This window comes from Cinclus cinclus, chromosome 1, assembly GCF_963662255.1.
Source record: "Cinclus cinclus chromosome 1, bCinCin1.1, whole genome shotgun sequence".
NCBI lineage: Eukaryota > Metazoa > Chordata > Aves > Passeriformes > Cinclidae > Cinclus > Cinclus cinclus.
Window position 1 is genome coordinate 55930043 of NC_085046.1, and position 18947 is coordinate 55948989.

Sequence of the window (18947 nt, forward strand, 5' to 3'; positions counted from 1 at the left end):
ACTCTCTAGAGTCCTTGCTGGAGACTTTCACCTTGTTGAAGAAAGGGGATTAAATGTGATGATTTATTGAGCCCATGTACATTCCCCTGAGTGTACTGCGGCACTGAGCCAAGAAAAAGCTGAAATGATATCCAGTCTGGCAACCACTTGCACCATGAGTAGAATAAATCCTATGCCTTTACTAAAACTCTGTCTTGCTCCAGCCAAATTTGCTTGAATTCCTGATGTGTGTGGGCTCTTGGTAGCCTAAAGTTAAGGTTGTAGAAGGCAGTGGCTGCCTGCCAAGGCAGTGTGCCTTTAGGGTGTTGGACTTTATATTTGTGTATTGTCATGATGTGCCTTAGTCCTTGCCTTTTAAAAGCTGACAAAAAATATTTCTTCCAGTTACCACACTCCATCTTCAATTGCAAATTATGTTCACAGTCACAGATGTGACGTTTGATCATTACTCTTTGATTGCTTTTCAGATTTTTAGGACTTTATGTTACTAAAGTAAAACAGAAATACAGTCATAAATCGGGCAGAGGCTTTGCTTTCTTGCTTTCTTCACTGCTAAGTCAGAGAGGAAAAAAAAGGATTATGTGGAAGGAACAGTTACAGTTAGCATTCAAAAATTTATTTGAGGTGATTGTTCTGTGAGAGGACATAGCAAGCCTTTGCTATCACATTTGCTAGGGTAAGCTTTGCATTTAGTCATGGTGAAAACTTGCACCAGTTCAGTGACTCCAGTCTCTACAGACTAAGTATTTATTGCTGTTACTCACTGAAGCCTAGTTGCATAGTTGTTTCTGTTCATAATTTGAACTCCTTATATATTACACTCATTAGAGTGTCCTTCAAGCTTTTTTTTTAATTACTGTATCTGTGCTGTCCATATGCTATGATTTTCCAGGTTTGTTTTCTTGGGGCTCAGAAATGTCTTTAGCCTATACCACTTCCATAGCATAGCATCCTTGTGGTGCCAAACAGTGATTACATGTAAAAGCTGCTTGTGGAAATCATATCCCTTGACAAATCCAGCTCATTAGGGTCATGCAACTTATACAAAAAATGTACCATTTCCATGACTTAAATGATTTTTTAGTCTATCTCAAACCTTATTCTCATTGAATCTTTTGGGTTCCTGTTAGAAATCAGGAATACTTAAAAGCAATCTGCGGGTTGGGTCATCAATATATGATTCAACTCAGGAAACAATACTTTTGGGTAGACTGAAAAAGAAAGAAATGATGGTATTTCCAGCCTAAAATAGTACTTCTGCAGACTGTGCTTGGCCAAATATTAATTATTCTCTTTATATGTTCACATCCCAGACAGTCTGGTGTACCTGTGAGACAGCACTCTCTGGTCTCTGTCCTACTGAGGACAAATGCCATACACTCTTGCCTTCATTTTTGAAGGATTGTGAGCAGAAGGGACTGAACATATGGTAAAATTAATAACTAGACAACATTCATAATTTTATCCTTACTTAAAGATAAATGGCTATGTGGAATGTATTTCTCAGGGCTGTGAAGAAGTCACAATTTCACCACTAAAATCAAGCAGAACACCAGCAAACAATAAAGGTGCACTCCAACATTCATCAAAGTCAATAGGAAACTTACCTTTTGACTTTAAAGGGTTTTGGATGGAACCCTGCAAGGCCATATTAAAACACATAGAAGTGATTAAGTGCTTATTCTTACCATACTGCTGTAATAAAGTTACAAAAATGGCAGGTCAATTTTAATTTAACCCACTGCATAAATTTTTATTATTCTGTGTTTACATAGTTTGTTGCGTATAGCTGGATTGGGTGGCAATTTACCTGATGATTTGTGCTTGACTGTTGCTGTATGGCATGCTCTTTTATAGCCTTGCTTCTCTGTATATGAAGTCTTCATGTAGGCTGATAACAATCCTCACTTAAGTTACTGCATTTGGTTTTCTGTGAGAGCAAAGCTAGCAACTTCCATGAGCTGTAGTGCTGTTATTTAGTAGACTCAGTATGGTACAATTCCTACCCTGCGGAAGGGGCTGCAAGAATGAGTGTCTCTTTTGCTGAGAGAATTAACAGTGCTACAGATCATGCACAGTCCTTTTTATGGGACTGGGAAGAGGTCAAGCTATCACCATTGCTGCTGTGTCTGTTGTTGATCAGTGTTCTTTACCAGGAAAGCACAAATCTCTCCAAGCAATGTACAGTCTAAATTTCAGAGTGCTGGCAGACATTCGTAATTAGGGTAGGGAATTTAAGGGCTGGCTGAGGGTGCAGGAGGGTAAATGTCATCCAGGCTGATATTTGCTATTATTCATCCAAGGAACCAATGATTTAGGAATTTGGTTAGCCACTAATCTTTGACTTCAGAGATCTGTGGACAGTCAACGTACTGGAGAAAGCAAACGGTTGTCTTGAAACAGATCAAACAGGGTGGTCTGAAAGCCAGTTAGTACCTAGGTTTCCCACATCTGGAAGATGTAATTTTAATGGCATTGCATCTCAATTGCTTCTTGTGGTTGGCGGGCTGTGTTCAGAGAAACCCACTAACCAGTGCAAGGCAAAGTTGAGAGTTGGCCCATTTGAAGGTTTGATGTGCTTACTTATGGGATTTATTTATTGCCTCAATTTCATCTGTGCTGAATTAATGCTGTGTTTTTAAGTAACTAAAATTTAAGAGGAATGTTTTACTATGAAAAGGTAGAGCATTTGCACTTAGGTTTTCTGGTAAATTGGATTTTGGAAGTCAGGACTTAACAGAGCACAATGAGCACTTTGTCCTAGCACAGCAGTCTGGATTTAGGCATTGCATGTTGTGACAAATGGTATGAATTTTGTGGTTTGGGCTCCAACAACAAGAAAAGGTGATCCTTTTGTCCCATCAGCCAAATAATACGGCACCATTCTATCTGGTATGAAGCCTACAATACGCAAATAGAGAAACTGAAAAATTTCTTTCACAAACTGGAAGTGTTGCTGTGTTGAGGATGGGGGACACTGTAAATTTCGCTTTGAGAAACACATTGGAAAATGTATTTTCTTGTCCCTGCATGTCTGTAATCCTATTTTATAGCCACATTAGTTACCTTTACTCAGCCATTCATTTCACGGATATTGCAAAACAACAAGGGAAGATGGAGTTTTCTTTTCTTTTATTGAGTGGAGAACACTAGAGGTGATCTCAGTCAAAGTTTAGGATTTTGAAACCCCAGAGATTATTTGCTCTTTGCTTCTGCAGGAATAATTTAATTTCTTTCTATTTTTTTAAGAAAATATTTTTATTAAAAACCCACTTGATTTATAGGTTGGAAAAATATTCCGCTGCTTCCTGTGTCTTGAAGAGTAGGTCCCAAAAGAATAGCTTAATTTTTTTTTAAAATAAATTCTGACTTGTTCATTGTAGTGTGCTTATTCCTGTTTGACCTGGAGAAAGAAAAAGGAAGTAGAGAAGCCTATCTGCAGTGTTGACTCTGGTTTAATTGCATATTTAATTAAATTATCTAGTTTAATTGAATGTATAATTGTTGTAGATAGAAACTTGCTTGGTTATATTTATAGATGAAATATCTGTTTGTCTTCTTGTACAGAAAAGAGTCAAGGACGTCATCTCTCCAATTGTATTTGAAGCTTCATACAGCCTTGGGGAACATGTGATAGAAAGAGAAAAAGAGGACAAGGAACTAACTGCTCTGAAGCCCGTTCTTCGCTGGAAGAGAGGACAGAAGATAGCACAAAGGAATCAGGTCAGGTTTGGACTACGTTATTTCCCAAGAAAGCCTGTGGCTGAACTTAGAGCAGAGGTGGCTCTAAAAGTGGATTGCCAAGCTCTGGGTCGTTTGCACACAGCAGCCTCTTTGTACAATCTCTACTGTTGCTAACTTCAGTGCTGCTCTGTGACGTGGTAAAGGCTTGTACCTCTAAGGCTCGACAGCACAATGTGAGGTCACTTTCTTGTTTCAGGGTGTTTTTGATGCAAAGCGAAAGATGATAAAAGTCTTGCTCCTTCTGGTTCTTCCCTTAATGTAGGAGGTTCTTGTTAAGGGCTTGGTCCTGGCCTTCTTATCAGTTTAAGCCCTTGTTAGTACAGAAGAGGACAGGGGACATGTTCTCTGACGGGAGAACAGTGGGCAGAAGAACAAAAAATTTGCCTTACTCAACTGTCCACTTTTCTTGAGTACTTCACGCATTCAGTCATGTTGAAAGGGAAACCTGCTCCTGCTGTTGTTGTAGGACATGCCATGCTAAAATAAGATGGTTTTATTTCCCCTCCCCAGATAAGAAGTTAATTTTCTATTGACATGATAGCATCATGATCATCTGTAGCATTACTTTCCGATTCTGCTCATAAGGTCCCTGAATACTACTTTAAAAAATAGTAATTAAAACATTTTATTTGCTTCACTATATAACCAAGTGCTTTGAACTGTATTTGGTTGTAAACCTTGTACTTTAGAGGCATTATTTTTTTTCAAGCATGCTTTATTTTTATAAATTTATGAATTAAAGATGCACTCAGGAATCACTTTTATGAGGAGGGTTTGTGGGGCTGTTGTGTGTATGAATTTTGTATTGTTGCAACAATACAAAATAATTAGTGGAGAGCTTTGGAGCTTTAACACTGCTGTAAATCTGACTGTTACATGAACAAAGCTTCTTATATCTTTTACTAATGGGCTTAAACTCAAAAGGTCACATCTTGCCCTGCAGGCAAGCCTCAGATCAGTGTTCAATACCTAAATGCTGAGGTTATAGAGCAGGGACAAAAGTATGTAGGGAATTTCTCTGACTTGTTTTCCTTTGCAATTTGGATGGGAGGGAGCCAGTTTAAAAATCCCTTTTCATTCGTTTTCCAGATGTTGTTCACTTAGATTAGTGAGAAAATGATTTCGACACTGGGTGTGCTGGCAAGTGTGCTTTCAGCTAAGGACTTGACAAGAGCTTCAGAATTAATGTGGCAGTCATGGTGACAAAGCCCTGATGAAGTAGCCTTGAGGCATGGTGCTGGGGTTCTCAAAGACTAAGTTCATGGGAACACTGGAATGTAGCATTCCCTTTCAGAAGTCTTGTTATATTGTAAGTAAAAAATTGTTTTAAAAACGTTGAAAGGGACGGTAGGAACCAAAATTAATAATAAAGGATTTGCATTTTCAAAGAATCTAATGATTATGGAGGAACCTTATACTTTGGAAGTCCAGTTGAAGACTCTAGTGTTTTTGATTTTCAGAAGATACAGGTGAGGTTAGGTAGACAAAATCAGTGTTAATGTTAGTACTAATGTCTTAAATATAGCTGGTTTTGTGTTGTTTTCAAGAGCCCTAGATCTTGCTGATCCAGTAAAAAGTGACTTTTCATTAGCCTCTTTGTTGCCTCCCAAATTAAGTTGCTACCTTCATCCACAGGAAAAATCCAGTAAGTCTTCTTGCTTCAGGGAGATTATTGTGCGTTTAGAACTGGGTTTGGCTGGGTTTGTAAATTATTTGCTCTATAACATTTATTTTTGTATACCCACTGTATAAATACATGTTAACCAAGAAGGAGAAAGTTATCCTGCCAAATGCAGTGGGGATTTATTCTTAGAAGTATCCAGTAAATTATCTTGGAGTTCAAAATGTGATAGGCTAGAATTCTGCCTGTTCTAAATACTGTAATAAAATCACCAGCTATTATGTGGATGGAGATACCATTTTGTTTTAGGAAAGTATTCTCAGTATAATTAGTTGTGTCACTGTCTCCAGGACTCTGTGAGTGCCAAAACCGTTTGTTAGTTAAAAGAAGAGAGAGAAAATATCTACAACCTTCTATTCCTACTGTGCCACTGTCTTGCAGTGAAAATTTGTGCCCAGTTTTGCACTCCTGATGAATAAGACTGCATGTTTCTTGGATGAACTTCACCTTTTTAAAGCAGCGATCTGTTTTTTGAAATACTTGTGTTTGAAAAGCTGGTTAAGTAAATAAATTATCTTGGTTGGCAGGCATGAGAGAGTACAGAAAGATTTTCATGGAGATGATTTATAAATACATCTAGTGATTTTGGTTTGCTGCAAAAGTAATGCCATTCTATATTTTAAAACATGCACATGCACCTCAATCTCATATTGCAAAGAAATGACAGATCTGGACCGGATGAAATGCAGTGTCCACACACACAGTGTGGTCCAGGTTTGTCAGTGGTGTCTTCCCCAGAGCAGAGATCCCTGTGTTCCTTCTTGAGTCAGGTCATGTCACTGTCTGCAAGGTGAGCTGTGCCCATGATATTTCTTGGTATTGGAATGACATCTTTATTCTGGCAAGCTGTTGAAATGGCTCTTGGCATGATTTTAACCTATGCCAACTGCTGCATTCCTAGGTATTGGTCAGGAGTTAGGATGCTCTTTTCTTCAAGGCAAGGGCAATTCAGTTTACTGGTGCAGCTGAGTAACTTAGTGCAGCTAAGTACTAAGTTGGGTAGGTGGTACATTTGAAGATTAATTGATTTATACCTAGGCATATTGGAAGTCCTTGGTAAACTGCAGGGATCAGACTAATTGCCGTGTTCCATATGAAATAGCTTGCAAGAAAACTCCTTCTTGACAGGACAGACTCCCAAATTATCTTTTGCATTTTTTGCAGAGATCATGGGCCACCCTTCCTGCCTAATTGAAATTGTTTTCCCGTTGTTTGGAGTGGTTTTGTTGAAAGCAATTTATATTTCTCCCTCTGCCATTCCTTCAGTGGTGTCTCTTGCTCTAGATGAGTTTGGCCAGCTGAAATAGTGGACAAATGATCGCATTTTGCTTAGATGGCTTGGCAAGTGTCAATATGCTAGTCATGAGCTAGCCCAGAGTCTTCCTCTCAGTGAAATGGATGAATTCCCCTGTAGTTTTCCTCAGTTGGAAAAGTTTGGTTTGCAGTCTTCCCCAGTCTGTAGTACTGCATGGGGTTGTTGTGACTAAGGTGTAGGACCTTGATCTTGTTAAACATTATACCATTGGCCTTGACTCATTGATCCAGCCAGAGCTCTCCTGGGTGACAGCACTCAACTGGGTGTTGTCAAAAACTTACTGAGGGTGCACTTGATCCCCTTGTCCAGATCATCAGTAATTATTTTAAAAAGGACCAGCCCTAAACTGAGCCCCAGGCAACACCACTAGTGACTGGCTGCAGCTGGATTTAGCTTAATTCACTGTAAGTCTCTGGGTCCAGCTGTACATCCAGTTTTTACCTATCAAAGATTCCACTTTCTGAAGTATTTGTAGCCATGAACTGCAGGACTCCAGTCTTGTGAGTCATCCCACTTCATTTTCATGATGGCAATTACATCATGGCTTTCCCGCTGACCAATGGCCTCCAGTTTCTCTCATTTGCTACGCATTCTGTGTGCATTGGTGTAAGTGCACTTCAGCTGGGCTATTGATTTCACCCCCAACGGTGGTGTGCTGCCCCATGGCTCATCTCTAATGAGCCTGGTCTTATTCCCTTCTGTCTTCAAACCTAGTGCTCTGATGAAACCTGTGTGGAGCTGAGGGAGCTTGATAGCTAACCTTCATCCCCTGCACCACACAGTACCAGCACACTGGTTTCACTCCCCTAGTGCTCCTGCCTTTGTCACGCGTTCACTCTGCCACTCACTTAGGAGTGTTGTGGAAATCATGTATTCTCATTTTAGCGAGCACATCTGATAAAATCCTGGAACATTTTTCACGGTAATAATTGCTCATCTAGTGGGAATTTAAGTCAGCCATTTTGCGTTTGGCTCAACAGCATATATAAATGGACTGTTTCCATGAGTAGTATGGTAAACCATGGAATGCCTCGAAAGAATCAGTCTGTATTTATTTTCCTGTGGTCAGTAAACATGTAGGTAATAGCTTTATTTTTCAGGCACCTTGAAGGTTTAAAACCAAAATAAACTCGGGTCTAAAATCAAGCTCCTGAATCTGTATTTAGGCACATAGATGTAATTGGTTTGTAAAGCTATAAACAGAAAATACTTCTTAGGGAAGTTAGTGAGAGCTGCTTACAGCTCAGGATTTAAAAATTGGATCATATATCCTGTTTTTTATATAAGAGCCAGGAACTGAACTTCATCACATAACACGTTTATAATCAGATAGCATCAATATCTAAAAACTAAAGAATTATTAGAATGACAAGCCCCCTTATTGAATTGCTTTTGTGTTATTAGCATGATCTAATTGCTAAGTCATCTCTGAGCATATTGAAGGGTTGGTGACAATTTACTGGAAATCAGTGTAGAGACTGAAGTACTGTATTCTTAAACCCGATTATTTTACATAACCTAAGTATTCCTGCAGAAGTCCATGGCACAATTTATGAAATTAAAGGAATGGATCCTGAGATACCAAAGGCCAGTTTTGCCACTTTTTAAGGGATGCTATCTGAACCTTTTGTCGACTGATGTGTGAGGAAGTTGTTAAATGTCTGATCTAGAGTGAATCACTGTTCTCTTGTCCAGTGCATAAAATGACATGTTTTCAAGGGTTCTTTTGAGAATTCTGTTTGTCTCCCTTCTCTTCAAATATTGACCTTCAGCTATTGCTTTCCCTTTCTGTGAAATCATACTAGAACTCTTCCTAGAATAGTGCTGGCAACCTCTCAAACTCTTTGCTATAACCTGAAATTTCCGTGTGCTTTCCTGAATTTTTGTAGGTTGGATATTTTGAAAAGCTTTTCCCCCCTTTAATTTATTGAAAGATTTCCAGTATTTTCTGTGGGCTGGAGTGGCACAGGAGCTTATTTCTTTTTAATGTTTCCTGTTCTCTTCCCTACTTCCAGAAATACAGATTTATTTAATTTTAGATAGCCATTGAAAGAAAGTGAAGCAGTTTAGTAAGCCTGGTTTGAAATCACAGACCACCTCCCTCAGAACACAGAGCTCTGATCATTAGGCTGGAGCCAGGCTCGTTATTTGTTTTACCTCCTATCAGATTTCAGTAGAGTCCACTACCAGCAAGAAGGAAAAGGAGAATATCTACAGGCCCAAAACCCAGCAGCTTTACGCTTAGGATGCGGTAACTAGAGATTTATCCCTCTCCTATTTTCTCCTACATTTGCCCCTGGTCTTTACCACAAAATGTGTAATTTAGTCCTTAGACCTCTGTCCAAGAGGCATAATGGACACAAAGATACTTGCTCTGAGGCCCTGATCTCACTACCTGTATAGACATATTCCCTTCCTGATCAGCTCTAGATCTCTCTTTACTGTAGGTTTGATTGTGTACAGATGTGTACTCACTTTTTATAATGAGTGTACTTTAATGTAAGCTTTTTGGTTTTACCCTCTGGAGGACATGGGTGCCATCAATTTTTCCTGACCTCTTAGGAAAGAGGTTAGGAAACCTCACCTATCTGTCACATTACTAGACTTCCCAAGGGGCATAATCGTTTTTGTTCAAAAAAGTTACTGTGCAGGATTTGAGAAAACCGTGTTTGTCAAGAAGGTTTGGTGACTTTCTGGGAACTGCTCTGGAACAATTTCCCATAGCTGCTGGGTTCTGTGGAGCAGTGGAGAAAGTGCAGAGTGGAATTGTCAACCCTGGAAATGCTGGGTTTTGTCTCTGCTTTGCTGTGCATCTGGTGATAGCAGGAAGTCTGACAGACTCACTGAGAATGAACTTTACACTAGTTTTGTGTTTATACAGTGAAGATGTGTCCTAGAAGCTTTGAGGTTATCCTGTTACTGAGCACACAAACACCAGTTTTTCTTGTGGAAATGCTAGACATGTGATGACCTTGAGATAAGAGATGCAGCTGTGTTTCTCAGGGCAATTTTTGCCCTGATCTGTACCCCCCACCTCATACTCCTCAATTTTTCATGTATGTATTTTTTTATGTAAGGAAGCTTCCTGGCCATCTCTGATATATGCATTCGAATCTGTGAGGTAATTGGAACAATGTTAGGAGAATACAATTAAATTTCATAAAACCACTGTTCAGAATGGCTCCTCTTCACTTTGGGTAAGAGTAATGGCAAAAATTGTGAACTGCTTCCACAGTTAGTTTCATCCTACTTCCTTTTTCAAATTGTGGGTAACACATACAACCCATGGGTTACCTTCTTCAACAATTTTAATATTTAAAGAGCTCTGTAAATCCTCAAAGCTGATACTGTAAAGATGCAACCACTTTAAAGATTGCTTAGAGTTAAAATTAGTGGTGATGTTGTTGTAGGTTCTGCACCAAACCCCAGGAGTGGACTGCTGCCCTAACAACATACAGTGTCAAGTTAGTTACAGTTTCTGGCCCAAAGAAATTGCAGCTCAAGTAGACCAAGTAAGGGCACAGTGACAGTATATAAGCAGTGTTCACAAATGTTATGATGCCTTTAAGTGTGTTTACTTCTTAATTGTTTAGGAGAGATTTAAACAGCCAGGAGTTTGTCAACCTGAAAGGAAGAAGGGTGGGGAAGGAAAGGCTCAAGATAGAAGAGAATGGAGGAAATAGAGTGTGAGAAGCTGGAGGCTTGAGACTCTAGAAGACATACAAAAAGGGAAGGTGGAGTAGAGTCCAGGTAGACCGGGGAAATAGCAAAATAGTCCAGAGATGTCATTAACCTGGAATTGGACTGCTGAATCAGTTGTGCCTGCATCCATGGCTCTTTGGAGCCTGTTGGACTGGCAGTCCAGACCAGCCAGCTGCTTTGAGGGGAGAAAGCTGCCCCTAAATCTGAGCAAGGTCAAGATCCTCCACTGAAGCAAACAGTTCAGTCCTGCACAGTTACAGATCTTGGAACTCACCATCCTTAATTCTTTATCCCAAACAGGTGCTATGTAGGTAACCTGGGTATCTATGACCTAAGGAAATATTCCCAGTGTATCTCAGAGTAGCTTGCTCTCTAGCACATTATGTGCTGGAAGAGATACATGCTCAGCAATTTTAGAAAATTAAGTATTTGTTAATTCTTTCTGAGTAACAGTAACTATAGATTCAGTCAGAAAATTGTAGAATTATTAGATAATTAGTTAAATGTACTTACAGTATTTTATACTTTGAAAAGTACAGATAATTTCTTTGATTGCTGTGTTCACTTTGTGAAGATTTCTGCAGTTCACACAGAGAAACTGACAGGCTAGAATTTTATTACAGTTTATTATTCTTTCTCCTCTGAGGATTGCTAAGTAGTCTTTCCTATTGTGAAACTACTGCAGTGGTTTGAGGATTAATTCTGAGAAACTTTTGAAACCATACCACTGATATGTGCCATGTTTGATAGGGAAGCCTAGTGCTGGTTCCTGTCTCAGGGTTATTCTTGTCTTTTGGTTGTGGTAGTCTTTATTAAGAAGGAAGGGTAAGTTCAGTCCTCGTTTCTAAATCCCCAAAAAATTTCACTTCTGAGATTCTGAGAAAGCAAAAGGTAGGGAAGAAAAATGAAAGAGCAATGTAAATTGCCCAGGTGAGCAGGCCACCTTTCACCTTTCTTCCTCTGCAACACAGTACCTACAGCACTGTTTCATATCTGTTATCAAACTGATGCCCCAAAAAACCTAGAAATAAAACAACACAATTTCAAGACAGTATTGGTATAGGAGGTTATATAAAGGCTGTGGACTTCATTGGAGGCCTCCAGGGGCAGATAGAGAAAATGCCCACTCCCGTGCAGGGTGAAAACAGTTTTATAAATTTAGCATATTAGCATAACTAACAAAAAACCCTCAATTAGAGACAGAAGTGGTAAGGCAGTTCCTTCTTGGTTCAAGCCTTTTCTAAATCCTGCCCCCTTAGATAGGAACTAAAGCTTGTTTATGAAAATGTGTCTTGAAGAGCTTGTTTCAACCTTGACTCCCAGGAAGAAGCAAGATAGGATAGGGGCCCTTGATCCTCCTGGTGTGGAGCGTCTGGGATTTATTTTGTCCTTCTGCTTATCAGGGAAGGAAAAAGGTAGGGAAAGTTACTGGGGCTAGCTAGGAGCTATATAACTATACAACAATAGAACTATGAATATATATTAAGGGAATATAAAAGCTAAAAGACAAAATTTATTTTGGCATCACAACAATTAACTTCATAAGTATCCACTCCTTTTCAGTGAGCTCAGACAGCATAGAAGAAAGAGAACAAGCTGCCTGCTTAGTCAAGAACCTTCCTGGAAAGCAAAGAACTAGAAGTCTCTATGCCCTCTGAGCTTACAATTCAAGTCTTTTTCCAGTCTGGATACAGTTGGGCAGAGCTTTTAAAAAATCTACTAAGTCAGTATGGTTTGCATTTTTTTGCCTTCTCAGTCTCTCCAACCCAATCTGACTGTTACGTGTGCCCTGCACAGATTTTCCCTGTCTTTGTGTTTATGATCGAAATAGATTTACTTTGGTAATAAAAGTCATGAAGCCTGTAGAAAGGAACATTCATATTAAAGGAAGAAATCAGTCGATTGCCAGGCTTCCTAGCTGAACAGTGTTGGCAATATTCATATTGGATATTTGATTATTTGGTAGGCTGAAGAGCATTATACCTCTGAAAGAATGAGTCCTCCAACCTGAAAGGTTTAGCCTTATGCTTGGAAAGGTGGGTCTGTGGTCTAAACAGCAGGGGAAAGTAACCATGATCTTAATGGCATCTGGGTTTCTTCAATGCCAAGAGCATTAAAGAATTTCTGTTTTCCTCTTTCACTCTCTGGTGGCTGTCTCGTTTAGCCATGGCAAACTACTGCCACTTAATTAGTATGCTCATATGTTGTCCCTTCATAGTTCCTATCTTTATCAATCTGTTACATTTCCTCAGTATTACCAGAGTTCACAAGATTCACAATGGTTCCATTATTTGAGAGTATCACTGATGCATAACTTTTTAAGTTTTTACTGCTTGCATGATGGCAGAAATGTTTCCTGCCATATATAAAAATCTAGGGAAAGTGTTTGCTGTATGATTTCCATGCTTGCAATCCTTAGGGCTGAAAATAGTTTCATAAGTACTTCATATTCTGATTCCTTTTCATGCTCATAGCTGGGAAGAGAAAGAAGAATGCCAGAAATATTGTATGAACAGTTACTCTTGTCAGATGAGAAGGGAAAATGGATTGATGAAAACCTCTGAGAGAGAGTCTGGTTTTGATGAAACTTCTTGTTCAGCTAGAAGATAATAAAACCAGTTCTAACAGAGATAAGATTTGCCTCTTCTTGGATTTCCTTAACACACTTCATGTATCTCTGTATCACAATTTTTTTTTTTTTTGTTTTTATTTCATCCAAGGGTGTTCCTATTTTGAATTTTGATCTTACTCTTTAAATTTTTTAACAGTTCTTTCCTCTGTTTTTCACAGACTATTTTTGAGAGGAACTGTCAATCTGATGACTGTGCTGCTGATTTGAAACTTCAGGGTAAATTATTGCTATCTGGGTGAGTAGGTGAACTTTTATTTTCTTTCTTGCATACTAGTATGCCATTTATTTTATGTGGAATGGCATTAAAAAGTCAAAATACAAACACAGATGTTTTAGATCCAGACTAGAAAGATGGCGATAGTGATGTCACCTTTAGTGCAAAAGGTCTTGAGATGTTCGAAGAATCAAAACTCTGTGGTGGTGGGCTCTGGTCACATAAAGTGCAAGACACCTTCACCTTAACAGTTACAAATATTAGAGAAAACAAATAGAATAGCAGAGAGGGGCATAGCAAGTAAAGATGCATGCTCAAATCAAGTACCAATGTGGAACACGTAATTTTTCAAAATACTGTTCATGACATGGTAAGAGTAAAACTGCTTGCAGAAAAGCAGTTTCTTTTGTCACATGTAAGATTAATAAAACTCCTCTGAACATGGCAAATTAACTTCAAACTACTGTTTTTTATTTCTCAACTTGTAGTTTTGCAAACTCTTCTAAATACTCCTCCTTTCAAATTCTTCTTGTTACAATTTGGGGATGAATGTCTGATTTCACTTTCTTCTGGGATAATAAAACTCATCAAATAGACCAGAGGTGAAGTTTATGTTCTGTCTCTTGTGACTGGTGACTTGTGACTCAACAATTGTCCATTGTTTTGCCTGGATGTGTATTCAATTCGGGGATAAATCGGGCTAAAGGTTAACTTCACATGACTTCTGTTTCCTTTTTATTTATTTTTTTTCAGTATTTTTAGCGATGGAAATGCTGATGTGAGTTATTTAATTGTGTGGCAGAGATTTTGCTACTTGATGGAGAATCTGTGAAGTGCTTTCCTTTCAGGTCAGGAAAGATAGTGAAAGGCAAAAAACCCCAACACAAACAAAACAACAAAAGTAGAAGAAGTAATAGTCACAGACATGTTTATATAAATTTACAGCATGCTGTAACAGTACTTGGAGACAAAACTGAACCAGAGTCAAGTCTGAGAAGTTAGGGACAGACTTCTCCAGACATGACTGAAATCCACATGAATGTTTTGGGGGATTGGCTGGGAGCAGGGTTAGGTTTCAGGCTAGAGTCCAAGGTTTGACTGCAGTTAGTCTGGATATTTGACTCAATTTTTGTGGTGAGCAAAATCTGTTGAGAGCCAGATAGGTGTCTCTGTGGATTAGAGAAGCTAGTGGAGGATTTTGTCCCTCAGCTGAGGAATAAATAGTAAGGGACAGATCCTAAAACTTGTCAGTGTATAGTAATCATTGCAGTAAGAGCTGCAGGTGGGATTGGACCATTAGGCTGTTTGTTTTTACAGCTGCTATTTATGTTATCTTGGCAATTTAAAAGTTACACCTATCATAAGAGCTTAGGATATTCAAATACAGTATCTACATTTGTAAAGCAAAATATTCAACAAATGCTCTCAAATTTTCTTTACCCAGTGACAACCTGAAGTCCTTCTTAAAATAAACAGGATGTTGTTGAATCTCTGCACAGTATGGGCTTTCTTTAGCTAAAGGGCTCTGTACTACTACCTAATTAAAAGATAGTCAACAGAGAAATGGTGTACAGAGTTGGTTTGTAGAGAAAGCTGGTTGTTGTTGGTTTGTGTTAGTGGTGGAGAAAGCTGTGCAAGTGCTAATGGTACTCATCATATTCACAAATTATATGAGAAATAATCTGCTAGAATTGAATAGCAAGATGATAAAGTTCACTGAACCTATTAAAAACAAGCAAGTGGGTATGCTTTCATGAAGTGTATGATTATTCTGTGTATTTTACTGTTTTGGATACTGTGAGTGCTGAGACTGTATATATCAGTGAAATGGCAAATATAAATTCTAAAAGCTGCAGAAATATATCAGCAAAATGCCACTCTGTACTTGCCTTGTTCTTCCACTGTTGTCTTGCTTTTAGGTATAGTTGGAGACAGGGCTCTCTGCTACATGGATTGGCTCTCCTTTCCTACTTTTTCTAAATTTGTAGCATGTTAGAGTCAAAAGCTCTTCAGAGTTGGAACTATATCTTGCTATATACGGCAAGGTATAGTTTTGTTCATCACTATATATGCTTTCAAATGTGTGCTGATTACAGCATATATGTGCATAGGAAGTTATCTCAAATTACATTATCATCAAGAGAACTGCTTGCATTCTTACGAGCTCAGGAAGTGCACAAGCTACTGTGATACAGAGTTCACCCATGATTTATTTGAATCATTAGAATTACCCAGTTAAAAGATGGCATCGAGCTCTGAAGATATGAAACCCCAACCAGTAACCAAGCACTATGCAGCCACTCACTTCCCCACCAGAGCGACTGGGGGAGAAAATCAGAAGGGTAAAAGCTAGAAAACTTGTGCATTGAGATAAAGACAGTTTCTTACAGGAAGCAAAATCTTTGCACACGAAGAAAACTAAGGAATTAAATCACCACTTCCCATGGACAGGCAGGTGTTCAGCCATCTCCAACACTTCCCATGGGCCAGGGCCATCACACACTATGCTGATTTGGGAAGACCAATGCTGTCACTCCAAATATCTCCCCTTCCTCCTTCTTTATATACTGAGCATAATGTTATATGGCATCATTGCTTGGGGTCACCTGTCCTGGCTGTGTCTCCTCTCAGCCTCCCATGCACTCCCAGCTTCCTTGCCAGCGTGGCAGTATGAAAAGCAGAAAAGGCCTTGGCTCTGTATAAGTCTGGCTCAGCAGTAATGAAAAGATTTTAATTTTCTTGGGATATTCCTCCTCTCCTGAAAACTTATTTCTGTGCACTTAATTTGGGAGCACTTCATTTTGATAAATAACAACTAAACAGCACAGGATGTTAACACTCAGTCTAAGTGGCTACATAGTAGATGGCCATTTATCCAAAGTGCTAAAATCAAGCAAATTTGAACGTGTTAGTTGGAAACTTCACTGCTTCTCTGAGCAGATACGATTGGATTTGCATTGTTATTTAATGTTGTTGAGGTGCTGCTGCATGTGGAAATAGTGAAGCTGGGCAAGCTGAAACCCTTTGCTGTGAATTCATAGAAAATGACAGGGTAGGACTGTTTGGAAGCAGGTGACGATAAAGAAAAGTTAAAGCCTTCTAACTTTATCTGGATTTTTTTTCCAGCAAAGATATAGGAAGCTAGAGATGGGGTGAGTTCTCTTGAATGTTTCTGTTACAGTGAAAGGAGTCCTTGGTTACTTGGGTTGAAGACCAGGGTTACATGCTGCACTGGATTGAAGAAGAGTTAAGATGCATTTATTCTGGAAAGAAAAGAGGTTTCTTTTCAGTTAACAGATAAATCTCTTTAAGGCTTGTGCACCTTCTTTAGCATCAGTTTGTATTCAAACCCATCCTATCTTCCTGAAGGGATTCCCAGACAAGGAGCCAGAAATCTTGTTGCTTGTGAGAGATGATAAGCAGGGTAAGGGTCATGGGCTGTGGCTTGGCCAGTTCAGACCAGAGGTTTGGAGAAACCTTCTTGTGTAGGCAGTCCATGCTGCTCAGGAATGAGATGTACTGAGATGGTGTGCTCTGCCATCCTGGGTTTTAGGACTAGCTTGGAGGTCTGGGTCCCTGCTGACCTCATTTTTTGCAGGTGATAAGTGTGTTCAGGAGGATCAGAATGGATTTTCTGACCTTTAGAAATCTTCCAACCAGCTTTTCTTTAGTGTTCTAACTTTTCTTGAGGTAAATCTTCTCTGTAACCTAAGCAAAATTGCTTCAACAAAATCAGTCTTTCTTCAACAGAGAAACATCTGAATAGGGATGGTTACAGGCATGCACCAGCACTGTGGAAACTTGCTGGTGGGACTCCATGAAAACTCTCACTGAATGCCACCTCTGCCAGCAAGAACATGCAGCTTCACAAGAGGGGGGGGACTGGACCTGGCAAAGCAAACTGTGAGGATTGAACTCTCTGTGATAGATGTTATGAGCTAGCATGTAGAAACAGCTACAGTTGTGTGTGCTGGTATTGCTACAGATGTTCCTTCCAGTGGTTGGACTGGACTTTCTCATAGGAGCATGAGAGTTGCTAGCCTAAAACTACAGATGACAATTAACAAAAAGGAAAAAGTAGCTGTGGGATGTGCTGGGGACTTGATGAAGGCAGCGTTAGGAGAAACTGAAGAAGCAGAAGAGAGGCATTTCATCTTTCCAGTCATGACTGTTTGCAAATCCATTTTTCTTAAAGAATAAATACATTAAATTTTGGCAGCATGGCACAGAAACATGACTCATTGCCTCCCCTTCAACAATTCTACAGTGTTGAGTCTTGCAGCTGTCCTAGGAGAGGGCAAAATCTGACCTTATCCATGCAGTTATACCCTGAAGATAGTGGTGTTGGTGATTTATAAATGAAGAGACTTAAAAGTTTCTTAGTGTAAAGAATATATGTATGTATTCTGTAGGGGTAACTTTAATGACACAACCTGAAGCCATAAGAGAAATAGAAATAGAATATTTTTGCAATAAACTTTATTTTTTTTTTGGTCATAACTTGGTCCAGGTTTTCTCTCCAGCAATTCACTACTGAAAAACAAAATGTTACATGAACTATTATTGTCAAATACTTTTTAGTGTTAAAAATATATTTATTACCTAGCATTTGACTTGAATGCTTCACTCTGTTCCCTCAGCATAGTAAATATCTTTTCTATCATATTTCTGCAGCAACTAGCACATTTTTATTGACTTTCTCATAGATGGTTATTTAGAAGCTGAACTGCATCTGTTTCCTCAATATGTGCTGAGGTAAACTCTGAAGCAGGTGTTTTGCAGAAGTTTATATCTCTCTAGCCTTCAAAATCATGTATCAATTCATTTAGTACTTTATGTTGGAGAAGAGCTCTCTGATCTTTTAAGAAGAACCTGAAATTGCTGACGGAGGTCTTGTCTGACATACCAGTGCAGTTTTGGCTCCTGACCGATGCCTATCCATCTGACTGGCCCTGCAAAGGCAGTGGTGGTTATCAAGCCTTTTTAGGTTGTAACAGGAATAAGGTGAAAAGTGTGAAGACATTTGAGGAACAGTGAGGGTGTTTGAAAAAATGGACTTTCTTCCAGCCATAATAAGCAAGCCAGTTAAAAAGCCCAGCGCAGAATGGGTCATTGGTTCCATGCAAGGACCAGCTAAGGAAATCCAGCTAAGAAGGAAATCCTGTATGGCTGTGTAAATACACTGACAACCCGTGTGTTGCAATGAACAGAGCAGTGTTACCAAAAACAAACAGTACAAGAAGAAAGAGAGATGATGTTGTGAATGTCATGTAGCTGCTGTGTTCCAGCATGGGCTTGTGTGTATGTTATGTAAATCGGGTTGTAAGCATAGAACTGTGAGCCCCCTTGGATAGAAAATGCTGTAATAACATTGCTATTCCTAAGAAGGTTCCAAGAGAAAGTCTGTCTTTCATTCAGACCTTATTTGACATGAGGTTACTTTTCATCCATCATTAAAACAGAATTGCTTATCCATCCGAGCACTTCTGAATGATGTTTGGCTATTAGCAAGAAGCAGCTTGCTTTTATGTGTTGGTTTAGAGCATCTTCGAAGGCCACCATTCGTTAGGCTTAAATTTATGTTCATCTACAGACTGGCTGGGGTGGGTTCCTGTATATACTGGGGGTTTTTTTGGGTTTTTTTTTTTGAACTGTGAAA

General features: G+C 39.2%; 1 protein-coding gene across 1 annotated transcript in view; it reads left to right on the forward strand.

The window, feature by feature from the left end:
* Positions 1-18947, forward strand: part of ITGA9 (integrin subunit alpha 9) — a 216000-nt gene that overhangs the window by 107701 nt on the left and 89352 nt on the right. The window contains exons 16-17 of the mRNA XM_062493750.1: positions 3568-3723; positions 13233-13309. Coding sequence (XP_062349734.1) covers positions 3568-3723; positions 13233-13309 — 233 coding nt within the window. The remainder of the gene's footprint in view (positions 1-3567; positions 3724-13232; positions 13310-18947) is intronic.